The sequence below is a fragment of the Sus scrofa genome, chromosome 1 (genome assembly GCF_000003025.6).
Source record: "Sus scrofa isolate TJ Tabasco breed Duroc chromosome 1, Sscrofa11.1, whole genome shotgun sequence".
In the NCBI taxonomy this organism is placed as follows: domain Eukaryota; kingdom Metazoa; phylum Chordata; class Mammalia; order Artiodactyla; family Suidae; genus Sus; species Sus scrofa.
Genome location: NC_010443.5, coordinates 115,989,057 through 116,013,446, shown reverse-complemented (window position 1 = coordinate 116,013,446; position 24,390 = coordinate 115,989,057). Strand labels below are relative to the sequence as shown.

At 36.5% G+C, this 24,390-nt stretch overlaps 1 protein-coding gene across 5 annotated transcripts in view; it reads right to left on the bottom strand.

Annotated features, from left to right (window-relative positions):
• The window catches only part of NEDD4 (neural precursor cell expressed, developmentally down-regulated 4, E3 ubiquitin protein ligase), a 127,940-nt gene that overhangs the window by 56,438 nt on the left and 47,112 nt on the right, over positions 1–24,390 (bottom strand). The window contains exon 1 of one of the 5 annotated variants that reach the window (XM_021094892.1): positions 19,215–23,249. The exons of 2 other annotated variants lie outside the window; for them this stretch is intronic. In XM_021094892.1, coding sequence (XP_020950551.1) covers positions 19,215–20,765 — 1,551 coding nt within the window. In that variant the 5' untranslated portion in view covers positions 20,766–23,249. Of the gene's footprint in view, positions 1–19,214; positions 23,250–24,390 lie in introns of those variants that run through there. 2 more of the 5 variants (XM_021094883.1, XM_021094880.1) reach the window with 2 other exon arrangements.

Sequence of the window (24,390 nt, the reverse complement as noted above, 5' to 3'; positions counted from 1 at the left end):
CTAAATTTATTTTCATCCTGCCTTCTCCCACATGGATTTGGTAATTTTAAAATAACATGCAATGTGAACAGCACTTAAAGATAACACAGAATAGAATCTCTAGGAAAGAAGCAAAAGGAGTCAGGGATCTATGTATTTGTATTTCTTTCCTGCTTAGAATGTATGAATAAAACATACCTATTTTCTAATTATGGCCATCCTTTTTCCAAAAATCTTGAAGGCTTCCTATTACATAAGCATCATTTCCCAAGTGCATTCTGAGCAATAATGGATTGCTGGATACTAAAGGAATTCAAAGGTGGTCTCATAAATGGGAAAAATTTGGTTAAACAAAATTCAAAAGTTTATTTCCTGTAGAACTTTAGGAACTTTACTGGTGTGCACTGTGACATTCCAAGAAATACAGCATGGGGCATAATACAAACTTATCAATTGATCGGATGGGTTTTACATGACATTATCTTACAACCCAGTGAGGAACACACTTTAAAAAGGCTGGTCTGGAGGAAAAACTATAAATTCCTTAGGATGGGATGCTAGGTCTTCTATTTCTGTTTTTTCAATCTATCTTGTGGCCTTATCTATTAATACAAGCCTCCCCAATGGAGTTTTATGCCTGTGCTGAATAAATCCTATATTTTGCTCTCTCAAAGCCCCTTCCTGGAAAATTTCTTTCTCTCTGTGTGCATATATCCTATCTACTTATGAGGCCCAGTTCAATGGCATTTTAATGGAAATCTTCTTGATGAGGTTCAATTGCTAATTTCCTCCTCTGTAATCTGCTCCACTTTTTATTTTGTAACATCTGTACTATAGTTCTCTTCTACCCCAACCAGACCATAAATTTTGTGAGGTCAACAAATGTTTGTGATTGGCTTCTCTAGCCGGGCTCTGTACTAAGTGTGGACAATGTTCCTGAGTCATGGAGTGTACAGTCCTGCAAAGGTGACAAACATGCACATATAAACAAAGCATGTGTAAAAATTAAACAGGAAAAGTATAGAATTCTGTTCTATACAGTGCTATATACTAGATGTGTATATGAGCGATTAAGGAAAACATTCATTCTTTGCTATATACCAATGTGCCTTGCCTTTATAGGTATTTAATACATAGAGATAAATTCTAAATTACTAAGTTGTTTTAAAAATTGAGAAGTTCTCTTCTGGTGCAGAAGGTTAAGGATCCAGTGTTGTCACTGTAGTGACATGGGTTGTTGCTGTGGTGTGGGTTCCATCCCTGACCTGGGAACCTCCATGTGCCACAGGTGTGGCCAAAAAAAAAAAAAAAAAAAAAAAAAGAAAGAAAGAAAAGAAAAATTGAAATGGGCCATACTTACTAGAAAATTATATCATCTTCATGTCAACTACTTCCCCCTTTGTAAAAAATTATTTAGATCTGAGGAAGTACTCTGTGATGTGGAGGAAACATACCAGGAAGAACATGGTAATAGTTCCAGCATTATAAAATTAAATTGGCACTGTGATAGGAAATGCTACAATATCAAAAGAAACTAGTATCAGGTTTCCCTTGCCTGTTCGGGAAATAGATTCAGGTCTCACTTATCCTTTTCAAGAGGGTCAGTATATTGAACAGTGTTGGAGCAATAACCGAAAGGGTTAAATGACCCATTCAGTTTCCAACAGTCTGACTGCCTTCTTTGACCTCACTTGAACGTAGTTTTCTACTACCAGTGTGATAATCTGGTAATGTTTAAGCTCTAGATTGCTTTATTTATTCTCTGCCATGTTTCTCACTGCTTTGCCTATGGCTTATGTTCCTGGATCATTTATTGACATTTCTGCCCCAGGGACTGACCTGTGTTTTCTTCCAGTGTGAGAAGTTGTCTTCCTTATGAAGAGGTGGTGTGACCTCTTAATCACAGTTGTCCCCAGCCTTCCCCATCTGTTCCTGACCAGTTCTCCCTCTAGTACCATAAGCCACTCTCCCATCCTTGGCATATGGAATCCACCACCTGGAATCTGTACGGCTGGTAAAGTCTGACAGACAGAACATTAGGCTTGGATCTATTTACTCAAGTCCCATGAGACTATGATCCTGGTCTCTGATGGATATTACCCTCAAATTAAAGAAAAACATCCATGAGAGGTGAAATCTACAACTTATGCTGACTTAGATTCATATAAAACTACCCCAATTTGTAGTTTAAGTATAATCCAAGAATGTTTAAACAATGTTTAAAAGAAAGGTTAAAAATAATTCCTAACCTTGGCCATGTGGCTCAGGGCCTACAATGTCTTGCGTGTGGTTAAGAAGTCATTATTTTGCTCATTGTTAAGTCAATTGCTCCAGATTTCAATGTAATCAACTTTAAAGGTAATTGAATACGAAATGTATAAACCACTGAACTTCATACAAAACATTTTTCTTCAGTGTATTAAACAGCAGCTAGAACCAGTGAGTCTGGAGAACATACAACAATTCAGAATTTATCAATGTTTTCAGTGTATAAACTGCAAACTCCCTGTTTCATGGGCCAACGGCCTTGAAGCTGCAATCATTTCAACTCTTCAATCCTTACTTTCAAACCATTACATATATGTTATTTGTCTTCCTTGCTAAGCCTGGCCTATCAAAAGTTGGGATGATGTCTTCTATTCTTTTGTATTTCACCACAAAAGACATTTAAAAAGCAAAACCTGCTTTTTTGTTGGAGTTTCAATAGTATATTCCCTAATCATCAACAAATGCACAAACAATGCACAGTGACTGGCAGATACTTTCAAAGATTTATTGTCAGTAAATGAGCACATTTGGATAAGACTTGAATGGGCTGGCCAAAGAATACCTAACAACCAACAAAATAATTCATTATCGAATGATTCCCAAAGAGGTTCTTCCTCTTCATTTTCTTCTTTTTTTATAAACCTTGGTATAAGACTACTTATATAATGGTAGGAAGAAATGTTTTCTCTAACAATTTTTACTTTTTGAAATGAATAATCCTATAGTTTTTTTAAATTCAGAAGTAGAAATTGATTATTCTTATAATTTGATTATCTAATTATCTGATCAAATGTAACTTTAGCTGATCTATAGTTTTTTAAGTTTCTCCCAGAATTGAAAGCTTATAATATAATGTTTATTGAAGAATATAATGTACCAATGAAAACAGGGGATGGGATTGGGGATGTGCGTTATTGTTATTTAAGAACATAAGAAACCAATTTTTTCTTGCTTAAACAGCAAGGCAGGTACCAGTGAAGAAAAACAAGGCCTTTGAGATGTGGTTCCACATCTACACCCATATCAGCTACCAAACACCATACACACCAGTAGGGGCCTTCCTCAATACACTGGAGCAATGTCGAAGTTATAGGGGTATCAACAGCTTGTAGCTCAAAGTGCAATGTTCTAGAGGTACCCTGTGCAAGAGAACTTTCTGCAATAAGCAAAATATTCTATACCTGTGCTATCCAATGCAGTGGCCACTAACCATATGGGTACTGAGCACATGAAATGTGTCCAGGGCAAATGAAGTTCAGAATTTTAAATCTGATTCATTTAAATCAATTTAAATCTTACTAGCCACACATAGTTACTATACTGGACAGGGAAATTCTAGAAGTTTTTCAGTAAACCAGTACTTTCCAGTTTTATGATTGATTTGTACTTCTTGTTCTGGGATTCATACATGTCCCCAGAGCTGACTGATTCCCCTACCACACTGTATTTGGAATTTGGAATTAAGACTCTTTTTTGTTTTGTTTTGTTTTGTTTTGTTTTTAAGGTTGGCTTATCGTACATAAGGAAAGTCTGAGTTAAGCTTTTTAAGGATGTTCCTGGGAAAGAAGCATCATTTTCTTTTACCCTAAGAAAAGAAGGGAAAACTATAGCCCAGTGGGATACAGCAGCACCACAAAGTGACAATGCCTGAAATACAGTAACAACAATAGGACTAGATTTGTTCAGGAGTGCATGGGAGCCATGACTTGGGAACCCCAGACATATTGAAGAAAACTTCATAGCTCCCTGGGAGAAGGGAGAGGTCACTGAAACTTGGGCTATAACTATCATTTTATCTCCACTGCTACCCTCAGTCTGATGAAGCTTGGGAAAACACGGGTTATACATATAGAATAAATAGATCTCACTGGCTTCCACCAGTATAATATATTTCAACAGTTTTCTCATGTGTTTGATAAAATTTGACAATGACAATCCAAGATGATATCCAAATTAATTTTAGAAAGTTAAAAAAATCATAAGAGCCAAACATACACTTTTTCTTCAGTAAAAGGGAAGAATAACTATAAGATGAACATCAGATGAACAAAACTGAATTGCTTATATGAATCATATAAAATTCAGTTTTTATGAATGTTCCAAAGAATGTAACTAGATAAATGTGAAACTACAACAGCTGAGTTACTGTTTTTACCTTACTGATAACTGCCAACTAAATGTTTTAATATAAAAATAAATGGGCATACTAGGATATGTATCCTTTTGTAAAAGTAATCTTTTGTTGAGAACATTTAAAAAGTAGATAGTAGTTAGGAGATTATTTGATTCCTAAGGATCAATAAAAAAATAAACAAATTATAATGTGACTTTCACAAAATAAGACTTTTATTTTAATGTCCTTATAAGCTCATTTAAATGAAAACAATGCTATTAGTAAAAATTGTGATATCTTAAAACAACTATTAACAGGCAATCTGAATAGGTTTATATCAATCAAGTACATTAAAGAAGTAATTAATCATCTTACAAAATAGAAAGCACCAAGCCCAGATGGATTCACCGGTGAATTCTACCAAACATGTGAGAAAGAAATTACATCAATTCTTTCAGAAGACAATTATAGCAGACCCTTTCAGAGACAGAAGCAAAGAAATAGTTTCTAAATCATTCTATGATGTTAGCATTACCTTGATACCAAAACTAGATGAAGGGATTATATAAGAAAACAACAGACTGATGTAGCTAGTGAACACAGATGTAAAAATCCTCATCAAAGTATTAGCAAGTTAAATCCAACAATGCATAAAAAGAATTATACACCATAACCAAGTGAGATTTAGCTCAGGCATGCAAAATTATTTCAACATTCAAAAATTAATTAATGTGATCCATCATACCAACAGGCTAAGGAGGAAAAAGCATGTGATCATATCAATAGATTTAGGAAAACATTTAACAAAAACCAACACCAATTCATGATAAAAATGTTCAGTAAACTAGGAACAGAGGGGAACGTCCTCAACTTGATAAGAAACATCTACAATAAAACTATACCTAACATCATACTAACTGGTGAGAAACTAGATACTTTCCCACTAAGATCAGGAACAAGTAAAGGCTGTCCCCTTTCATCACTCCACTTCAACATTATATTTAAGTTTTAGTTAACATAATATGACAAGAAAAGGACATAAAAGGTATACTGACTGGGAAAGAAGAAATAAAACTGTCTTTTCAGATGACATGATCATCTTTGCAGAAAATCTGAAAGAAATAACCAAAAAACTCCTGGAACTAATGAGCAATTATAGCAAGGTCACAGGATACAAAATTAATATTAGAAAAGTCAAGGGCTTACTTAATAACAATGAACAAGTAGAATTTTAAATAAAAAACACAACACCATTTATAATAGCACCTCCCCAAATGAAATACCTGTGCATAAATATAACAAAATACATACAATATCTACATGAGGAAAACTACCAACTCTGATGAATGAATTCAAAGAATAATTAAACAGATGGAGAGATATTCTATGTTCATGGAAAGGAAGATTCAATATTGTCAATATCTGTTCCTCTCAGTTTGATTTACGGTTTCAAAGCAATCTTAAAAATTCCAGCAAGTTATTTCACAGATGTTGAAAACTGACTCTAAAGCTTATTATATGGAGACACAAAAGGCCCAGAATAGCCAGCAAAATATTGAAAGCCAAGAACAGAGCTGGAAGACTGAAAATACCTTGCTGTAAAACAAAAATATTCTACTGTGCTAACAGTGAAAGAATAGACAAATAGAATGAGTTTTATTTTTCCTCTTTAAGCATGCCTTTTAATGATGTGCATATAATAAAACCATTCATTTTAGAAGGGCAAAAACATCATTTCTGATTAAAGAGACAAAAAATTCTATACTAAGTAACTGGTAAGCTCAATCCCAAAGTGAAATGAACATCATAACATAAATGAAGAATTACAGAGATAGAAATTGAAGGAGATGAATTCATCTTGAGCTGTATCAATACCCAAATGACCTAGATGACTTAGAGAGATCCAAGCCAAAGAGTTTAAAACTACTGTTACTTCTGGTAATTGCTTGGTACTTTTGTATGTTTAAAAAGGCCTTTTCGGGAGTTCCTGTCGTGGCTCAGTGGCTTAGGAATCTGACTAGGAACCATGAGGTTGTGGGCTTGGATCCTGCGTTGCTGTGGCTCTGGTGAAGGCTGGTGGCTACAGCTCCGATTAGACCCCTAGCCTGGGAACCTCCATATATCACGCATGAGGCCCTAAAAAAGGCAGAAAGGCAAAAAGACAAAAAAAAAAAAAAAGTCTTCTCCATTACAGATGCACTCTCAAGTATTTATGGATAAAATCATATGATATATAGGATTTACTTTAAAAAATTACAGAAAAAAAAGGAGGGGAAAAATGGATGACCTGATTGACAAACTGTTGGTAACTACTGAATGGGATTTCAATGGGGGCATACATAGGGGGTCAATGCATTATTCTTTCTACTTTCATGTGTGCTTATAATTTTCCATAGTAAAAATTTTATTTATTTTATTTATGAAAAAGAATAATAGGAATTCCTATTGTGGCTCAGTGGAAACAAATCTGACTAGCATCCATGAGGATGCAAGTTCTATCCTTGGGCTTGCTCAGTGGGTTAAGGATCTGGTGTTGCCATGAGCTGTGGTGTAGGTCACAGATGTGGCTTGGATCCGGCATTGCTGTGGCTGTGGTGTAGGCCGGCAGCTAGAGCTCCAATTAGACCCTAGCCTGGGAACCTCCATATGCCATGGGTGTGGCCCTAAAAAGATAAAAGACAAAAAAATTAAAAGAATATATATATATATATAAATTTATAACTGAGCTACTCTGCTGAACAGCAGAAATTAACACATTGTAAATCACCTATGCTTTAATAAAATTTAAAAAATATATAAAGTGGATGTGCAAAGCATCAGATGATGACTTAGCCTGTGATAATTAAAATGAAAAGCAAAATTTCTTTATTTTTATTTTTTGTCTTTTTAGGGCTGTACCCGTGGTATATGGAAGTTCCCAGGCTAGTGGTCAAATCAGAGCTGTAGCCACCAGCCTAAGCCATATCCACAGCAGTGCTAGATCCAAGCCACATCTGTGACCTACACTCACAGCTTATGGCAACAATAGATCTTTAACACACTGAGCAAGGCCAGGGATCGAACCTGTGCCCTCATGGATACCAGTAGGGTTCATTACTACTGAGCCATGATGAGAACTCTCAAAAATTTTTTAAAAGTTTTAAAGTATTTGGAAAAAAAAAAAGACAGGTAGTTTATAATGATTTAGGTAATTTATAATAGCTACTGAACAAAAGAACACAGTGAAACTCATAAAGAGTGTTGTAGGAGGTAGAAACACACAGTATGTGTTATCTGATCAATAAAATCAATCAGAAAGAAAAAAGTAATCATAAATGTTGGGTCACAAGTCAGAAGAACAGAAAAAGAACAGTGTAAAGATAAACTGGTTCTCCAGAAATATGCTTATTTCTGAAACTTGCTTTCAGTCAACAATGGCAATAAAAAAGGACCTGATCAGGACTTGATCTGTTTTTCAGAGAGTAAAAGTTATTCAGCAGACTGTAGTCAACCCAAGTGGAAATTTTCCTTTAGATGACTTTTGTTTTTCTTTCTGATGCTATTTTTACTAGAATAACCTTCCCCTAGCAGCTTTATCCTGTAGATTCCCACTACTGCAGGGTGGGATGAAAGTCCTCTTGGTTAGAAATGTAGAAAATGGCTTTAGAGCTGAGTTTGGGTCCAAATACGACATTTACTAGACTTACGATAATGAGCAAATAATTTAAACTTTTCCGAACTTGGTGTCTCTTTTTTTAATTCTTTAATTAAAAAATTTTTTTAATTAAAAAAATTTGGGGAGTTCCCATCACGGCTCAGTGGTTAACAAATCTGACTAGGAACCATGAGGTTGCAGGTCCGATCCCTGGTCTTGCTCAGTGGGTTAAGGATCCGGTGTTTCCATGAGCTGTGGTATAGGTCACAGATGCGGCTCAGATCCCGCATTGCTGTGGCTCTGGTGTAGGTTGGCGGCTACAGCTCTGATTCGACCCCTAGCCTGGGAACCTCTATATGCTATGGGTATGGCCCTAGAAAAGACAAAAAAAAAAAAAAAAAAAAAAAATCGGGGGGGCCATACCCATGTCATGCAGAAGTTCCTAGGCGAGGGATCAAACCTGCTCCACAGTACTGACAATGCTGGATCCTTAATTCACTGAGTCACCAGGAATCTCCTTGGCCTCTTATTTCTAATATGGAAACAATCAACATCTCAGAAAAATTTTTGAAATGTGGTACAGAACATGGTATGTTGACTGTATCAAACTTTTATAGTTAAAGGCTTAAGAGTTTAAAAAAGAATATATCACAATTTTGTACAAGTTAAAAAAAATCATAGCTGAGGTTTTGAGTTCTATTGTGACACTGAACATCCAAAGCATATTCCATTAGGAGGCAATCCTGGTCTCCTCTTCCTTCTTGATTGTACCCAAACACAGTTTTAACAAGAGTATCCTCCTCCTCAGAGTGACAGGCATGCACATTTATGTTTAAATATATTAGCAAGAATGTAAAAGGCTGGGAGATAGATTAAGGAAACCACATATTCTATTACAAAGGATGCTTAATGTAGTCTTTCTAGGAGCATCTTCACTTCAGAAATATACACTATGTATTTCAGACAACAGATGAAAATCAGGCACCTTACTCAATGTTTTTAGTCAGTACCTTAAAAATGTGATGAGTAAGTATCACTTTTAAGTCATAGTTCACCTTGATTTATCTCAGTTTCAGAACCTATAAAAGAAATCACCTCCATTCCTAGTTTACCACTAACTACGGTTATAAAACATAATGGGGCCATTGTTGCAAGTTTCTGCTCTAGTGAAAAAAAAATGACTTCTGAGAAAAGACTTTCAGATACTGACAGTGTCCCAGCAATGAAGCCTACTATGGGAAAAGCCCCACACAATCACAGAGCCTCCAGATAACTTCATAGTGATTCACTGTCAAAGATGAGCAGAGAGCTAAGGTTCACAAGACACCTGGAGGAAAATGTCTACTAACAAACAGAAACAAACAACAACAGGAAAGTGACCCACAGGAACCAGAGACAACTTAGGACCTATAACAAAACTTAAAAAATAAAAAGCCTTAAGTAAAATATTCTCACAGAAATAAGAGATTGCGCTTATCAAACAGGAATCACCAGAAAATGAGATACAACTTTAGAAATTAAAATACCTAAAATAGTAAAATTAAGAAGGAAAAACTTGGGGGAAATTTTCCAGAAAGTAGAATAAAGAGGCAAAGAAACAGAGAAGAGGAAAGAAAAGTAAATAAGATCAATCTACGAGGTACAAACTTTAGCTCATAGGAATGCTAGGAAGAAAGAACAGAGAAAAAAGGCAGAAAGGAAATCTTCAAAGAAAAAAAACACCTGATTTTTAAAATAAGCGTGTAGGTTATTTTGATAAAAATTTAAATTCGTTACAAATTCTACAGACGACCACATAGCTCAGAGTTTGGATGTGCACCTACCTGCCTGAAGCAGGTATATGGACATTATTATATATCATATTATATTGTACTCTGGTTCTTTTTTTTTAATGGCTAATGCTGTCTTCTCATCTAAATTATAAACTCTTCAAAGCCAGGAATAATATTTGCCACTCACAGCAGGCACATATTCTATTTCTGATAAATACTTGTTAAACTCATTGGGTTTAAAGATGGCTTGAGTTTCCATCAAGCTCTGTGACTCTTTAAGAGGGTTCCGTCCCTCAGCTTTGGTACAAAAGGTAAAGGTCATTCTTAGCTAAAACAGTGACTTGAAACTCCAGGAACAACACTGAGAGGCCAGCTCTTACATCAAGTCTGGAATGAAGTCATTTTATTTAACAACGATAAACTTAAAGCTGGTCAAATGGCCTTTCTTTAAATACCTTTAAAACTTTTGGCCCATTCAATCTTCTTTTTAGAAAACTTGCTCTGAGCTTCTACCCAGACACATAGTTCTATGGTACCAGTTAGTGGAATATGTAGGCTATGAATCAGACTCCACTGTGGAAACTAATCCTTGAGTCACGATCATAATATTCCATTGGCATTCACCCCAGGGACAAGGTATTCATTTAAGAGTATCACTCTTTCAGGCAGAAGATGAAGCATCAAGAATCTCCCACTCATCATTACAGTCATCCCTTAAATATCCTGGTGTGGTTATCTGTTTGTTCAAGGCTGTCTGGTCCCCCTCATTTACCAGATTTGATAGTCATCTTTACCCCATTCTGAAAGATGCCTTGAGTTCAGTCATTAATTTAATAAATACTTGTTAAGGGTCTACTTTGAGCTAAGCACTGTTCTAGGTACTGGGGATACAGCAGTAAATAGGACAAAAGTCTTTGATTTAGGGAATTACATTCTAGTAAAATGGAGCCCAGAAAAGATTACCCATTTGCTTAATCCCTTCTCTAGAATTTAATCAATTCTAGAAAATTTACATTTGCCTGCCTCCTTGCCTGCCTATGTGTCTACCTATCTTAAACTTTTCTCTTGCTATGCTTGCTTTTTCTTATTACTTACCTGAAATGTTCAATCTTTTATTAGGCTCCCTGAAGTCAGGCTAAGCCATAAGTAACCGTAAAGACCACAAAAACCCAGCTACAAATAAGATTTCTTCAATTGCTCCAATGGAAGAACAGTTCCAAATATGTCCATATTTTAATTTATGCTTGAGGGGGATATATACCTTTTTTTTGGTCTTTTTGCCTTTTTCTAGGGCTGCTCCCGCAGCATATGGAGGTTCCCAGGCGAGGGGTTGAATCGGAGCTGTAGCCACCAGCCTACACCAGAACCATTGCAACGCGGGATCCAAGCCGTGTCTGTGACCTACACCACAGCTCACGGCAATGCCGGATCCTTAACCCACTGAGCAAGGCCAGAGATCGAACCCGCAATCTCATGGTTCCTAGTCGGATTCATTTCCACTGAGCCATGACAGGAACTCCCGGATACATACTTTTAAGTAGCACTACAAAGTTACACATTAAGAATTTTTAAACTTTCTCCTTATGGATCCAGCAAAAGGATAGCTCATAAGTAAGCACTGATTACATGTGGTATTTCACTTCATTACATAAGCCAATGAAAGATTCAAACATTCTCTGTAGTACCCTACCCGGCACTGCTAGAGAGAAGTATATTGGAAAGACTGAAAATGTGCACAAAGAGGAAGACAGAAGATACTGCTTGAATAAGCTAGAATAGTTCAAAAAAAATACAACACTTCAGTTGCGTATTTTTCATATCTCATGCTGAGATGGGAAAAAGTTAATGTAGCCAACAATTTAAAAAACAACACAGGGAGTTCCTATCATGGCTCGGCAGAAATGAATCTGCCTAGTATCCATGAGGATGCAGGTGTGATCCCTGGCCTCACTCAGGGATCAGAGTGAATTCACTCCAATTCGACCCCTAGCCTAGGAACTTCCATACACCGTGGGTGTGGCTCTAAAAAGCAAACAAAAAATAAATTAATTAAATAAAAATAAAAAACAATGCAAACCATAATTACAGCCATAATGAATTCAAGACATTTCTTTAAATAGAACTGTAGGCCTTACTGATGAATATTTTTAAGTTCTAAAATGAAACTAAAATGTAACCCTGGAAATATAATATTTAATATTTAATAACAATTATTAAATAATTATCATTAAATATTATTTAATAATATTTAATATTTCAAAAATTGCAAGAGTCATACTAAAGTTCTTCTGTGAGAGAGGCAGACAACTTTGCTCTTGAGTGTTTGTTGATCCAAATAAGCTCTTCTGTATTATATGGTCTCAATCAATAACTAGTCTAAATGCCTAAGCGGATTTAAAACTTACAAATTATTTTGGCCCTAACCACGTTATACCTATGGATCTTCTTTATGTAAAAGTGGAAAATGGACTCACTGGATACTTCAGCTATGAACTATATTACTGTTCTCATTTATAAATGGTCTTAAGCCTTGCTTCTCAAAGTATGTTTGAGGAATTGGCAGCGTTGGTACAATCTGGGAGCATGTTATAAACATACAATCCACAGGTCTCACCCTATACCTACTGAACCAAAATGTACTTCTTCTTTCTTTGCTTTTTAGGGCCATACCTGCAGCATATAGAGGTTCCCAGGCTAGGGACAGAATCAGAGCTGCGCTGCCAGCCTATACCACAGCAACAGCAATGTGGGATCTGAGCCACGTCTGTGACCTATACCACAGCTCATGGCAACGCCAGATCCTCAACCCACTAAGCAAGTCCAGGGATTGAATATGCATCCTCATGGATACTCGTTGGGTTCATAACCACTGAGCCACAACAGGAAATCCCTAAAATGTGCTTGTAAGAAGATCTCTAGGAGATGTACACACACATGAAAATTTGAGAATCAGTAGTCCAAATGACAGCTTAATAAGCCATTCTGCAACTGCAATCCTTAAAGTGTTAGAAGACAACTTAGCAACAAACATTTGAGAGGAAAGAGAAAAAAAGGAAGTAGTCCTAGATGGTATTATTTTAGCTATATCATAATTTTTTTTTTTCTTTGTCTTTTTGCTATTTCTTTGGGCCGCTCCCACAGCATATGGAGGTTCCCAGGCTAGGGGTTGAATCGGAGCTGTAGCCATCGGCCTACGCCAGAGCCACAGCAACGCGGGATCCGAGCCGCGTCTGCAACCTACACCACAGCTCACGGCAACGCCGGATCGTTAACGCACTGAGCAAGGGCAGGGACCGAACCCGCAACCTCATGGTTCCTAGTCAGATTTGTTAACCACTGTGCCGCGACGGGAACCCCTCATAAAATGTTATAGTCAACTTTTCTAAGAGGGACAGGAAATAAAAATTCAGTTAAGAACGTTTCTGTACTTAGTGAACAATTGCATTTAAAGACATTGTCCATTGTACTGCCAATATCCTTGATATTAACTTTTTGGTAACATTTTTTTTCTGTTAAGGTAAATCACAAAATGTTTCACAGTGTTATGAGTCTGTAACACATCTAGGAGAAGTCATGCTTCCCCAATCCCCACCCCACTCTCCCACAGATATCCTAGTACCTAACTAAAAACATCATGGAACCTCTTCGTCAAGGTGTTCTTTACTGTGACCAGCCCATGTATTGGGCTACAAGGTACATACATATGCTAGCTGCTTGCCCTTCCAAGTTTTCAGATCTGTTCTAGTTATAATTTTTAAAGTTTTGGTAAATCTTAGTGAAGGTAAAAACTGCTTTCCAACAAGTGCTCCCATGTTAAAAGCCTCCCCTCAAATACCTTGCTGAACGGAGACAAACTGGCTCACCTTTTGTTTTGAAAGGCTTTCTTATATCCCTAAATGTTGTTCTTATCTGACCACAGTCTTCCTACTCACTCTTGGCCAAAAGAACTACACACTTGAGCAAGACCTTCAGGTATCTGGTGGACATTCTGACAAAATCACTGGATGCCCTCCTAATTGTTTGCACTCATTCACTCCTGCCAACCACCCTCCCGACCTCAACACCCAGGGGCTCTGCCAAGCCCCTTCTGCCCACACAGGCTCCTAGTCCTGGCTTCTAGTCTATCCTGATCCCTGTCACCCCTCAGGTAAAGTAAGAGTGGGTCCAGAAGGGTGAGGCCTCACAGCAAGTAGCATGTGGTAGGCTCCATATCCTGGAAGAAGCCAGGAATAGAAAGAGAGAGGTGCCTTTTTCCCCAGTAATTTCTAGGAACAAGTCCTAAACCTTGACCTGTTTTCTACATGGAAGTTTTATGTTTGTTTTGTCTCATTTTTGGCAGTAGGAAGGGGGAGGAGAAAGAGTAATACTACTCGCAAAGAGTTGTGACCACTCATAGGTGGTCTCATGTTTTCACTCCTAATTGTTTGTTTCCTTCATTTTACATTGCTGAGTCTCCACTTCAGTTTTCACTGTCCATGCTCACTTGTTCTGTAGTTCTAAGGTGAAAGAACAGAGAGCTACGGATATTCTCCCTGCCTCCACAGAACAGGCTGTAATATCTTTGGGGACAATTCATTTTATGCAATTATATCCACCTCATACCGTGTCTTCTATAGAGGAGGTATTAAATACATATCTTGCTTATACTACTAACTCATTTCCTATGACACTGAGCAAACGATCTATGCCTGCTGTTTCTCTTTCTTCAACTAGGCTTTTACACTATCCCTTTGAGCCTACTCTTACTAAAATCACCAACGATCTCCTAGCTGCCACATTCAATGGATACACAAATTCCACAAAAAGTCTTTGACTGGACTCGTAACCCCCAAACTACATTTCTAGCTCTCACTTATCTTCTGAGCCCTGATCTGATATCTCCAATGATCCTACTTGACAGCTGTACTACCAGGGCAGCTTCTCAGCACAAAAACTTCATGATGTATGACTTCTTTGCCCTCCCAATTTGGTCCCTCCTCCTGAATTCCCTATCTTAGTTGATGACATCACTAATCACCTGGTCAACCAAGTTAAGAAAACTTTCATTCATTTATAAGGCATGGTGTCATAAAAATTTCATCTAAAAACATACAAGTGAGCACGTTACACTCTCAAATAAAGACTCCCATTGCCTAACTATTGTCTGTTAGCAGGAGACACACTACTTTCTTTCAGCACAAGGTCTTACAGGTGATGCGAAGCTCACTTCCAGTGTACTGTCGTCTTCCACATCCTGGAACTCCCCTGCTCCAGTCGCAATGAACTATTTACAGTGTGATTCTCTCACATCTCTAGTCTTGCATATGCAGCTGCTTCAGCCTAGGGCAACGATTTTCAACAGGGGTCAAATCTGCCCCTTGGGACACCTGGCAATGTCTGGAGACATTTTTTGATTGTCACAACTTGGGGAGAGGGTTGCTACCAGCATCTAGTGGGTGGACACCAGGAAAGCTGTTTCACATCCTACAAGGCACAGGAAGCCCCCCACAACAAAGACTATCCAGTTCAAAATGTCAACAGAGTTGAGACTGAGAATCCCTGCCCTAAAGTATCTTCCTTGATTTCTCTGCCTGGTGAACTTCAACTCACTGATCAAGATGGAGCTCAAATGTCACCTCCTCTGTGAAGCCTGTCTACCAACCAGGTCCTCTGCTCTAGACAAATACTATTGCACCTTTCTCATTTTCTTCTATATACCTCTATTTTAGCACATCATACATTAGGCTGAAGATTTTGCTTGTTTATTTGTTTACCAGTGTGTCTCTAACCAGAATGGAAGTTCTCCCAAGTAGAGATTGTGCTTTATCATCTTTTATTCCCAGAGCTTCAGTCAGGGTCTGGCAAACAGTAGGCACTCAAATATGTACTAGATGAGTAAATTAAAGACACATCTGGAGTTCCCGTCGTGGCGCAGTGGTTAACGAATCCGACTAGGAACCATGAGGTTGCGGGTTCGGTCCCTGCCCTTGCTCAGTGGGTTAATGATCCGGCGTTGCAGTGAGCTGTGGTGTAGGTTGCAGATGCGGCTCGGATCCCGCGTTGCTGTGGCTCTGGCGTAGGCCAGTGGCTACAGCTCCGATTGGACCCCTAGCCTGGGAACCTCCATATGCCGCGGGAGCGGCCCAAGAAATAGCAACAACAACAAAAAAGACAAAAGACAAAAAAAAAAAAAAAAAAAGACACATCTACAGAGAAATGCAAATATTCCTGAAGCAAGCAATTCAGTTCCCTGGACCACTGAAACTAATACTTTACTTCTTCAGTTCTATGAAATGCAAATATAAAAGCAGGCACTTCTCACCAAATTTCTAAAACTGGTCATAAACACTGTTGCATCACAGTTTTAGCATCAATATTTATAAACTATATTGATTTTTAGAAGCCAGATTAAGTGTTCAAAATTAATTTAGTCAAATGTCTTTAAATATTCTGGTAAAGTTCCTAAGATAAGGACAGACTGAGAAAATAATGGAATACTAAAAATAATATATATTTGAAACACTTATTTTAGGGAAGAACAACTAAATATACTACTGAAATGTAGACTCTTGAGATTAGTGTTAAAGGCTTTTGAAATACTTGAGACATAGTTTTTAAAAGTTCTTCTCTTTTAGGCTTAAGCAATTCACCTATCCAGGATTAAATGACAGAAAACAAACAGAAACTTCAATAAAAAAGGAAAAAATGTAAAGCTTAACTTTCTGACAAAAATCAAGCATAATCACAAATGACAGAAGACATACACAAGCTTGGGCAAATGCTAAAGTATTTTAAATAATAGGGTAATGAAATCTCTGAGCATGCTAACAACACAGGGAATTTTACAAAAACAATAGACAGGGGAAAATAAAAGAACAATAGAGTAAACTAGCGCTTACAGAGATTTTAGAAATCTGAATGGTAATTTTTGTAATTGGATAAAAACTGCTTCAGCTCCTTAAGCTATTTCTTGATCAAACTGACAAGATATGATACAGAATGTGAAAATATCAAATATCTACTTTCAGATCAAAAGTCATTACAAAGCTTTTGCAAAACTAATATTGTCTCTCAAAATGTATAATAAACATATGCTAGTTGGCAGCAAATAAATGAAATAAACATTACCCTGCAGACTACAAGGTCTTATCTTCATTCTAAGCTGTAAACACATAACAGAGCAGATACAGTTAAAAGTTCTCACTAGATTTAAAAAATTAGTCACTAACGAGCTATTGATTATACAAAGCTAGAAACTGTAAACTATTCTGCTAGAGACTGGTAGCTAAACACAGAAGAGAAGAATCTGTAGACCTCTTGGTGCTTTAGAAACCAGGGTCCCTGACCAAAGCAGTGATTTAATTTTACGGCTGCTGGGTACAGATAGCTGACATTACTAAATGCTACTCTAATATCAACTTGTTAAATGTGAATCCAGACTCAGCATATCAGAATACTAACCCAGACTAACTGGAGTCATGGGAAATATTTTGGGAGCTGTTTATTTATAAATGAGTTACAATACACAACTATAATTAGATAAATATATAATTATTGATAAAACATGGTATTATTTCTAAAACCCCATTATTGTTGTCACCACTACGTTTAGAAAAAACAGTATTTTCCTCTTAAAGTAAGCCCTTGATTTATTGCTAATCAATTAGATCAATTCAGACCTGGTATGTTTTAAATTTAATGGTCACTATATTGTTTATAATATTTGAATAAAGAGTTGTTTAATAAACAGTAAAAGGGGGGAACAATTTAAAGCTCTCCAGCAAATGACACACTTCTGAACTATTTTATAATCCAATAATCTATCAGAAAAAATAGAATCTGCAGAAAGCTAGCCATTTGGTTGTCACTAAAAATATTTAAGTTAGCTTACCTAAGTTTAAATAAAACAAATAAAAGTGCATTTTTTTAGCCACGCAAAAGGCATTTATTTAGACATACTTTACTAAAAAAAAATTAAAAATACCATTTTTCAAAAGATTCAACAACAACACACTATAATCAACTATTTTAAGGATATTTCTGGGATAATTATTCCTTTCAGATTAATTATTTAATTAAATGTAAAATAAATATACAAGATACATGTAATTCAATTAGCAAACTATTAATGTTTCTACACAGTATCACTTAATTGCTTTCTTTTAGAAGACAAAACACTTGAATGGATTATAAACTAACAGCTGGTTTTTAAAAAGTTCTGTAAGTGGAATTAATAATTCTAAAACATAGATCAGAATTTGAAATATGATCTTTATTCATCCCCAATAAAGTAGTTATTAACATCTGGACATTGAGTAACAATGATTAGATTTATCAGATTTCAAAAGAGAGGAAACAAACCAGCAATTACTTAATATTTTATTTATCCAGAAGTTTAAAAAAAATCTTTAACATGGATATCAAGTGTTCTATAAACACAGATTAGGCAGACAAATTTTTTCCCCAAAAAAACTATTATGAACTGTCATCTAGAATTGGTTTAGTCAGAAACATTTTTTAAATTTCCTGAAATCTGGCAAGATCTTCCAAATACAGAAATTTAAAAAATCTTTTTAAGTTCAAAACACTTAAAATACTTTGGAAAGGCCAAACTACATAAAGAACAGTTTTGGTTAAGATTCACTTGAGTTAAATTACTGATATAATAATGCAAAATTACCAAAATAACAAATTTATAGGGTAACTAGAAAATTAAGGAAAATGCTTAGCAATTGAAACCAAATTCAAAAATATAAAATTTAGAATTTAATATGTTAAAGAATGAGTTACATTTTAGAAGGCACTCTTAACTGGTAGCTAAAGAAAAATAGGGTGGAAACAAAATTCCTGTGGCTAAGGGTATATACAAACACAAATGCCATTTATTTTTCCTCTGTTTTAAACATTCAGAACAACAGTTTTTATTGATGATCTAATAAATATATGTATTTTAAAGAAACATTTTCTCTGCACTCATTTCTAAGAAGATTTTCACATTTTATGTAAGCTTTTTATTTTTTGACATTTTAAGCAGCTTTCTATATTTTTTTTCCACAATGCTTAAGGAGAGGAAGAATACTAAATGAGCATTTGTAAAAGTAGGAATAAAATCCTGAGTTAGACATTTAAATATTATGCCACTTGAGGGAAAAACATACTGAGGTAAAATGTTATGAAATAATTTATTATTTAAAGCTTGTTTTTATGCTACAGAAATGTTTTATGGCTCATATCACTTTGGAAAGTTCTTTTTAAATGAATATTTTCTACACTGATAAAATAACAGCTAGAGAGAAAAACTACTGGGCATTTTTTCAGATTCACAAATGTAAAGTTCATGACTACAAAGTACTTGCTAGCTAAGGACTAAAAAATACATAAAAGTGCCAAGTTATAATAAACTTAACCAAATATTTCATAAAGTTATTACAGTATAAATTAGTATTTATCAAGACCAAAGGAAACTTACCTTACAAGAATGCTTTAAAGAATTAGATGGATCATTTGTGAAATCTCTGTTGCTGTCTCTTGTTAAATTATCAACTTTACCTTCATTTCCAGATGCAAACTTTATGAGCAATTGAGATGGTCCCCCCTTAGAACAATTGTGCTTAAGGCTGGATAAACAGGAAATATTTGGATAAGTTCCTCCCAATGAAATACTTCTTCGTAAAATAGCATGGTTTTTGTTTATCTGTAAGTTTGGTCTTTCCAACTGTCTGCTGATATTGATTTGACAATCTATATTTTGGGAGGATGGTAAATATGCAGATGTCCTATGCATACGCTTAATATACTCTGAATCAGAGTTAAGCTTAATTTCTGACATCCCTGGTTTACAGTCACCATTTGCTGTTTCACAATTTAATGTAGTTGCTTTCTGTTGGGTGAAATGCACTGAAACACAAGAATATCCTTCAGATGACTTTTCACAGGCGGTCTGATTTGGACTATTATTTGCAATAACAGTTTTCTTTTGTAATGAGCCCTTCCTGTGAAGGGGTCGTATGTCTCTTACTTCTCCAGGAGTAGAGGTTGTTTTAGACAACCGAAGTCCGTTGACAGCTGTTGAAAGAAATCCCTTAGCATTAGTGCCATCTTCATTGTGGGCAACTTCACTAGGAGAAATAACAAACTGGTGTGAGGTCTGATAGGATCCTTTGCTCAGAAAAGTACCTGTACTTGTAGGAGAAGTTGGTGGAGTATTTGAAGGACTCCTAGGAAAAATGACTAAGGATGAACAACGTTTTAGAGGAATTTTTGAGTTCCTGATCATTGGCAATTTCATGATCTCTAGTCCATGATCCAAGTCATCCTGGACAAAGGGAACTGTACTTGTACTTCTTGACAAAATTTCACATGGAGCAGTATTCCTGTTTGGCACACTTCTATTGGAGGTGCTGTCAGAAGACAAATTTCCACCAAAAAAGGTATCATCAGTTGGCGGAAAACCACAACCACTGCTGTCGCTGGTGATACTGTTGGTGTAGGAACCTCCACTGGTGATACTGGTGCATGACCCATAATCGCTACTGTTGCTGCTATAAGACCCATTCTCACTGGCTGAAAAGTTACTAAGGCTACCACTGCAAATGACAGAACTGCTTAAAAAGGTACCATCATCCACAGCACTCAGGTCGTTATCAACCACAGCACTGCCATCCTTCAAGACACAAGTAAATGAAGCATCATCACTGCCAGCTAAGACATGGCTAGACTGAAGACATCCACTGTACCTTGTTGGCTGGAGTGAAATCTGCAGACAGCTGCTCTTTTTATTAACATTTTCAGGTGAAGGAACAGATGATCTTTCCTGAGACTTAACGTTTTCCTTTATTAACGGAGCTAGTGCAGTTTGTCTGGGAGTCAGCTTCATTTGAACCACGTTAGAGGTTGAAATCCGTGTTGGTCTTGTGAAGCACATGTGAATACTGCTATCCAAATCATCTCCAGAGGTTTCTGACAAAGGGTAAGTATTGCTTCTTCTGGCTGCAAAGTGCAATCGTAAGCTTTGTGCCATTTGTTCTCATTTCCAAACATGTTAAGGGCTGAAAGTCATAACAAAGATCTCTGTCGGTAGACAGGCTAGAAGCAGCTGCACTGCATCGAAAGAAAAAATCATTTGTGGTGCCTAAAAGAGCTCGTAAGTAGTGGTCTTTATCCTGAGTAAAACCTTAGAGACCAGATATCGTAGAAAGAAAAAGACGGCCCATTCCCGAGACTGACGACTGACGTTTCCAAAATGTCTTGAATCGCTTGTAGTCAAAATGCCTTCACTTACAAAGCACTTGATTTCCAGCGACCTTTAAGCTGAGCTCAGCTGCAGCACACTGCCTCAAACACTGCCAACCTTGTTTCAATTATACCTTCTCCAATTTGCATGAATGAGTAACACAAGAACAACAATCTTCTAGCATTTCAAGTTGAAACAGTATTTTTCACTCCAGCTCTACTAAATGAACATTTAACTATGTGAATCACGGTGCCTATACTTTCTCCAGCAGTTTGACCACTAATATTTTTACCCATAGGGATAGAATTACAGGAAGTTGGTAGGAATGAAACCCCATGTAATTGAGTATCAAATCAAGGATTGAATTTCCAAATAGTGGTCATACTGGAATCTAGTCAACTTAGTAAATGTAGAAAGGAATATAGACTGTTAATTTTTTTTAAATGAGTAAGTTCAAACAGTTGTATAAACTGGGAAATATCAAAACTGAGGTGAATTAAAAATTTAGCATTAAATCAAATAGATACATATTTTAGCTTCTAAAACACGATGTACTTATAAAAAGTGAAAGCTTAAGGATCGAAATACAAAATTAGCCTAGTAATCTATTGCAAAAATTGAGCATACATCTGAGAAAAAAAAAATTTTGAGAGAAGCTGTCACCAAGCATTTTCTCCTGTAATTTTAAGGCCTTTTCAGCCAAGCAGTACAGTCTTTAAATGATGCCATTTATATTTGGACTATTAAAACTCTGCCAAGAAATAGGCTAAGAAAACATTCCATTAAAAATATATGCAGATTAGACAGAAAAACTATACCCCAATATAGTTTGAGCACACAAGATATTTTATTCCACTGTCTCTGCAATTCATTCACTTAAGAGAGTGTTGTGGTAAGTAAAGAAGTCTAAAAAGGATTTAACACATCAAATAAACATATCTCAATGCCAATTCTGTTGCGAAAAACTCTAGGAGCTCTTTGCTGGCCCCTACTGGTGCACTGAAACAATTCATTTAGTTGTTTGATACCTATAAAGAAGTACAAACCATGTCGCATATTTCTTTATATAAACAAAGTACATACTTGTTTACATTTTTGAGCACTAGCACTGCCCTAGAGGCAGAATTACTTACTACTGCTGATAAAGCTCCCACAGGAGAGAACAGTAGACTGTCTGTCCTTTCAGAGGTTGCAATTTTGTATATGTATTTTTTTCTGCTTCGTATTTATTTAACCTTTACTTTATTTTCAGTTTACTAGGTAATAAAAGTTTAATATTTTAATTTCTCCCCTAAATGTCATAGACCAAGGTTGGTATTCTGTTTGAAAGAAACAAATTTATTTTTAAATAATGCTCTAGGGTATATTTAAACCCCTTACCTGAATTTTACAGCTGGAACTCCAGTAATAAATATATACTGGCTCATTCATAGGAAAGTAAAAAGCAAAATAGTTCAGTTGTTTACACCACATGGTACTACACCCAAGTTGTATTTTTCTAAGTAAGTTTTTTTTCCCTAAGTGAAAGCAAATATGTAAAACATATACTCACACTTTGTTTAAAAAAGAAAACTCAAGATAGATCTGTTCTCAATCACAATTTTCTAAACACTGTTTTTAATCAATTAAGGCAGGACAAAATAGAAATATGGAATTTACTAAATTCTATTTCTGACTAGAATGAGATAGTACTGTTTTAGAATGTGTATAATTATAAATTTAATAATAAAATTATTATGCTATTTTGGTTTTGCATAACCTATTTCCTTTATGATATTACAGGCTTCAGTACATATTCTCTTAAAATCTTTCTTTTTTTTACCAGAAGGGAGAGTCCTAATCTTTTCACTATGCCTTCAAATAATTCCAGCTTTCCTTCTTGAATTAAGTTAGGGATTTGAGGACTCAAAAGATGAATCACTTCTAATAAGCTAATCAATGAGATCTAACTGCTAGTGCCTGTGGCTTAAAACTTCCAGTTATTAAGGAAATCCCCTTTAGTTGTTACTATAAAATAATGAATAAATAATGATAAATGTTTTCTCTTTGGTAAGCTTCACTGTTAAGTATCAGTTTCACCTAACTAGATTTTAAGCTTCCAGAGGGTGAGGACAACAACTAAACATTTCTTATTTCCTCTGATCCACCTGAACTCATGCTGGGTACAAAGTAAACAGTAGGTAACACCAGAGAGGAGGTTGGATATATGGTGGATGTAGCCAATCCAGCTTCTATTTCCTTTTTTTTTTTTTTTTTTTTTTTTTAATTAACAGCTGCAACTAGCATATGGAAATTCCTGGGTTAGGGGTCAAATCCAAGCTGCAACTGCGGGCCTATGCCACAGACACGGCAATACCAAATCCAAGCCACATCTGTGACCTATGCTGCAGCTTGCGGCAATGCTGGACCCTTAACCCACTGAGCGAGGCCAGGGATCGAAACCCACATCCTAACGGACACTATGTCAGGTTCTTAACCCACTGAGCCAAAATGGGAACTCCCCAAGCTAATACTTCTAAAGAGGTATCAAAAATACTGCAGCTGGACAAAAAGAAGGATGCTCGAAAATTTTGCAAAGAGGGCTTTAGCCAAAGGGAAACAAAGGTAAGAGAATCAAATGCACTTCCTAGCACTCTAGTCTGAGTTTAAATGCTAGTGAGGCTGAATGGTTTGCATTACTGGCTCTGGTCTGGGACTGCACAGGATCTGTGCCACTTTTATAACAGAACCTGGGAAACACGGGGTAAAATGTAGCCCCTGGGGCAAACAGATGCCAAAAGTGGAGCATCAACCCTAACCTCAAGGAGAGGAGAGCTGGAGAGTGGTAGCAGGCTTCATCTGGGAGGAATCTGTGCAAATCCTATAGAATTTCATATTCTGGAGTGAAACGGATAATGTCTTCAGATTAGACTGGATATGTTGACTTGGCTTAGCTATTTTGCCCAGTTATTAGTCCAAACACCTAACTAGATGTTGCTGTGAAGCTATTGTTAAGGTATGATTAACTTTTAAATCAGTAAATTCTGAATAAAGCAGAATGCCCTCCATAATGTGATGGACTTCATCCAATCAGTTAAAGGCCTTATGCGCAAAGACAGGCTTCCCAAGGCAGCAATTCTGCCTAAAGGCTGTATCACAGAAGCCTTGCCTGAGTTTCCAGCCTGCTGCCCTGCAGATTTCAGATGCATTAACCCTTGCCTGAATATCCAACCTGCCAGCAGGGCCTCTTCAGACTTTCCATCTTCCATTATCACGTAAACCAATTCCTTAAAATAAATCAACACTCGCCTCATTACCTCGCTCCCTCCCCCTTTCTCAGGTGTGTGGGTGTGTGTCCTATTGGTTCTGTTTCTTTGGAAAACCTTGACTAATACAACCACTCAGCCTGAGAAGCAGAACATCGCCACCTGGA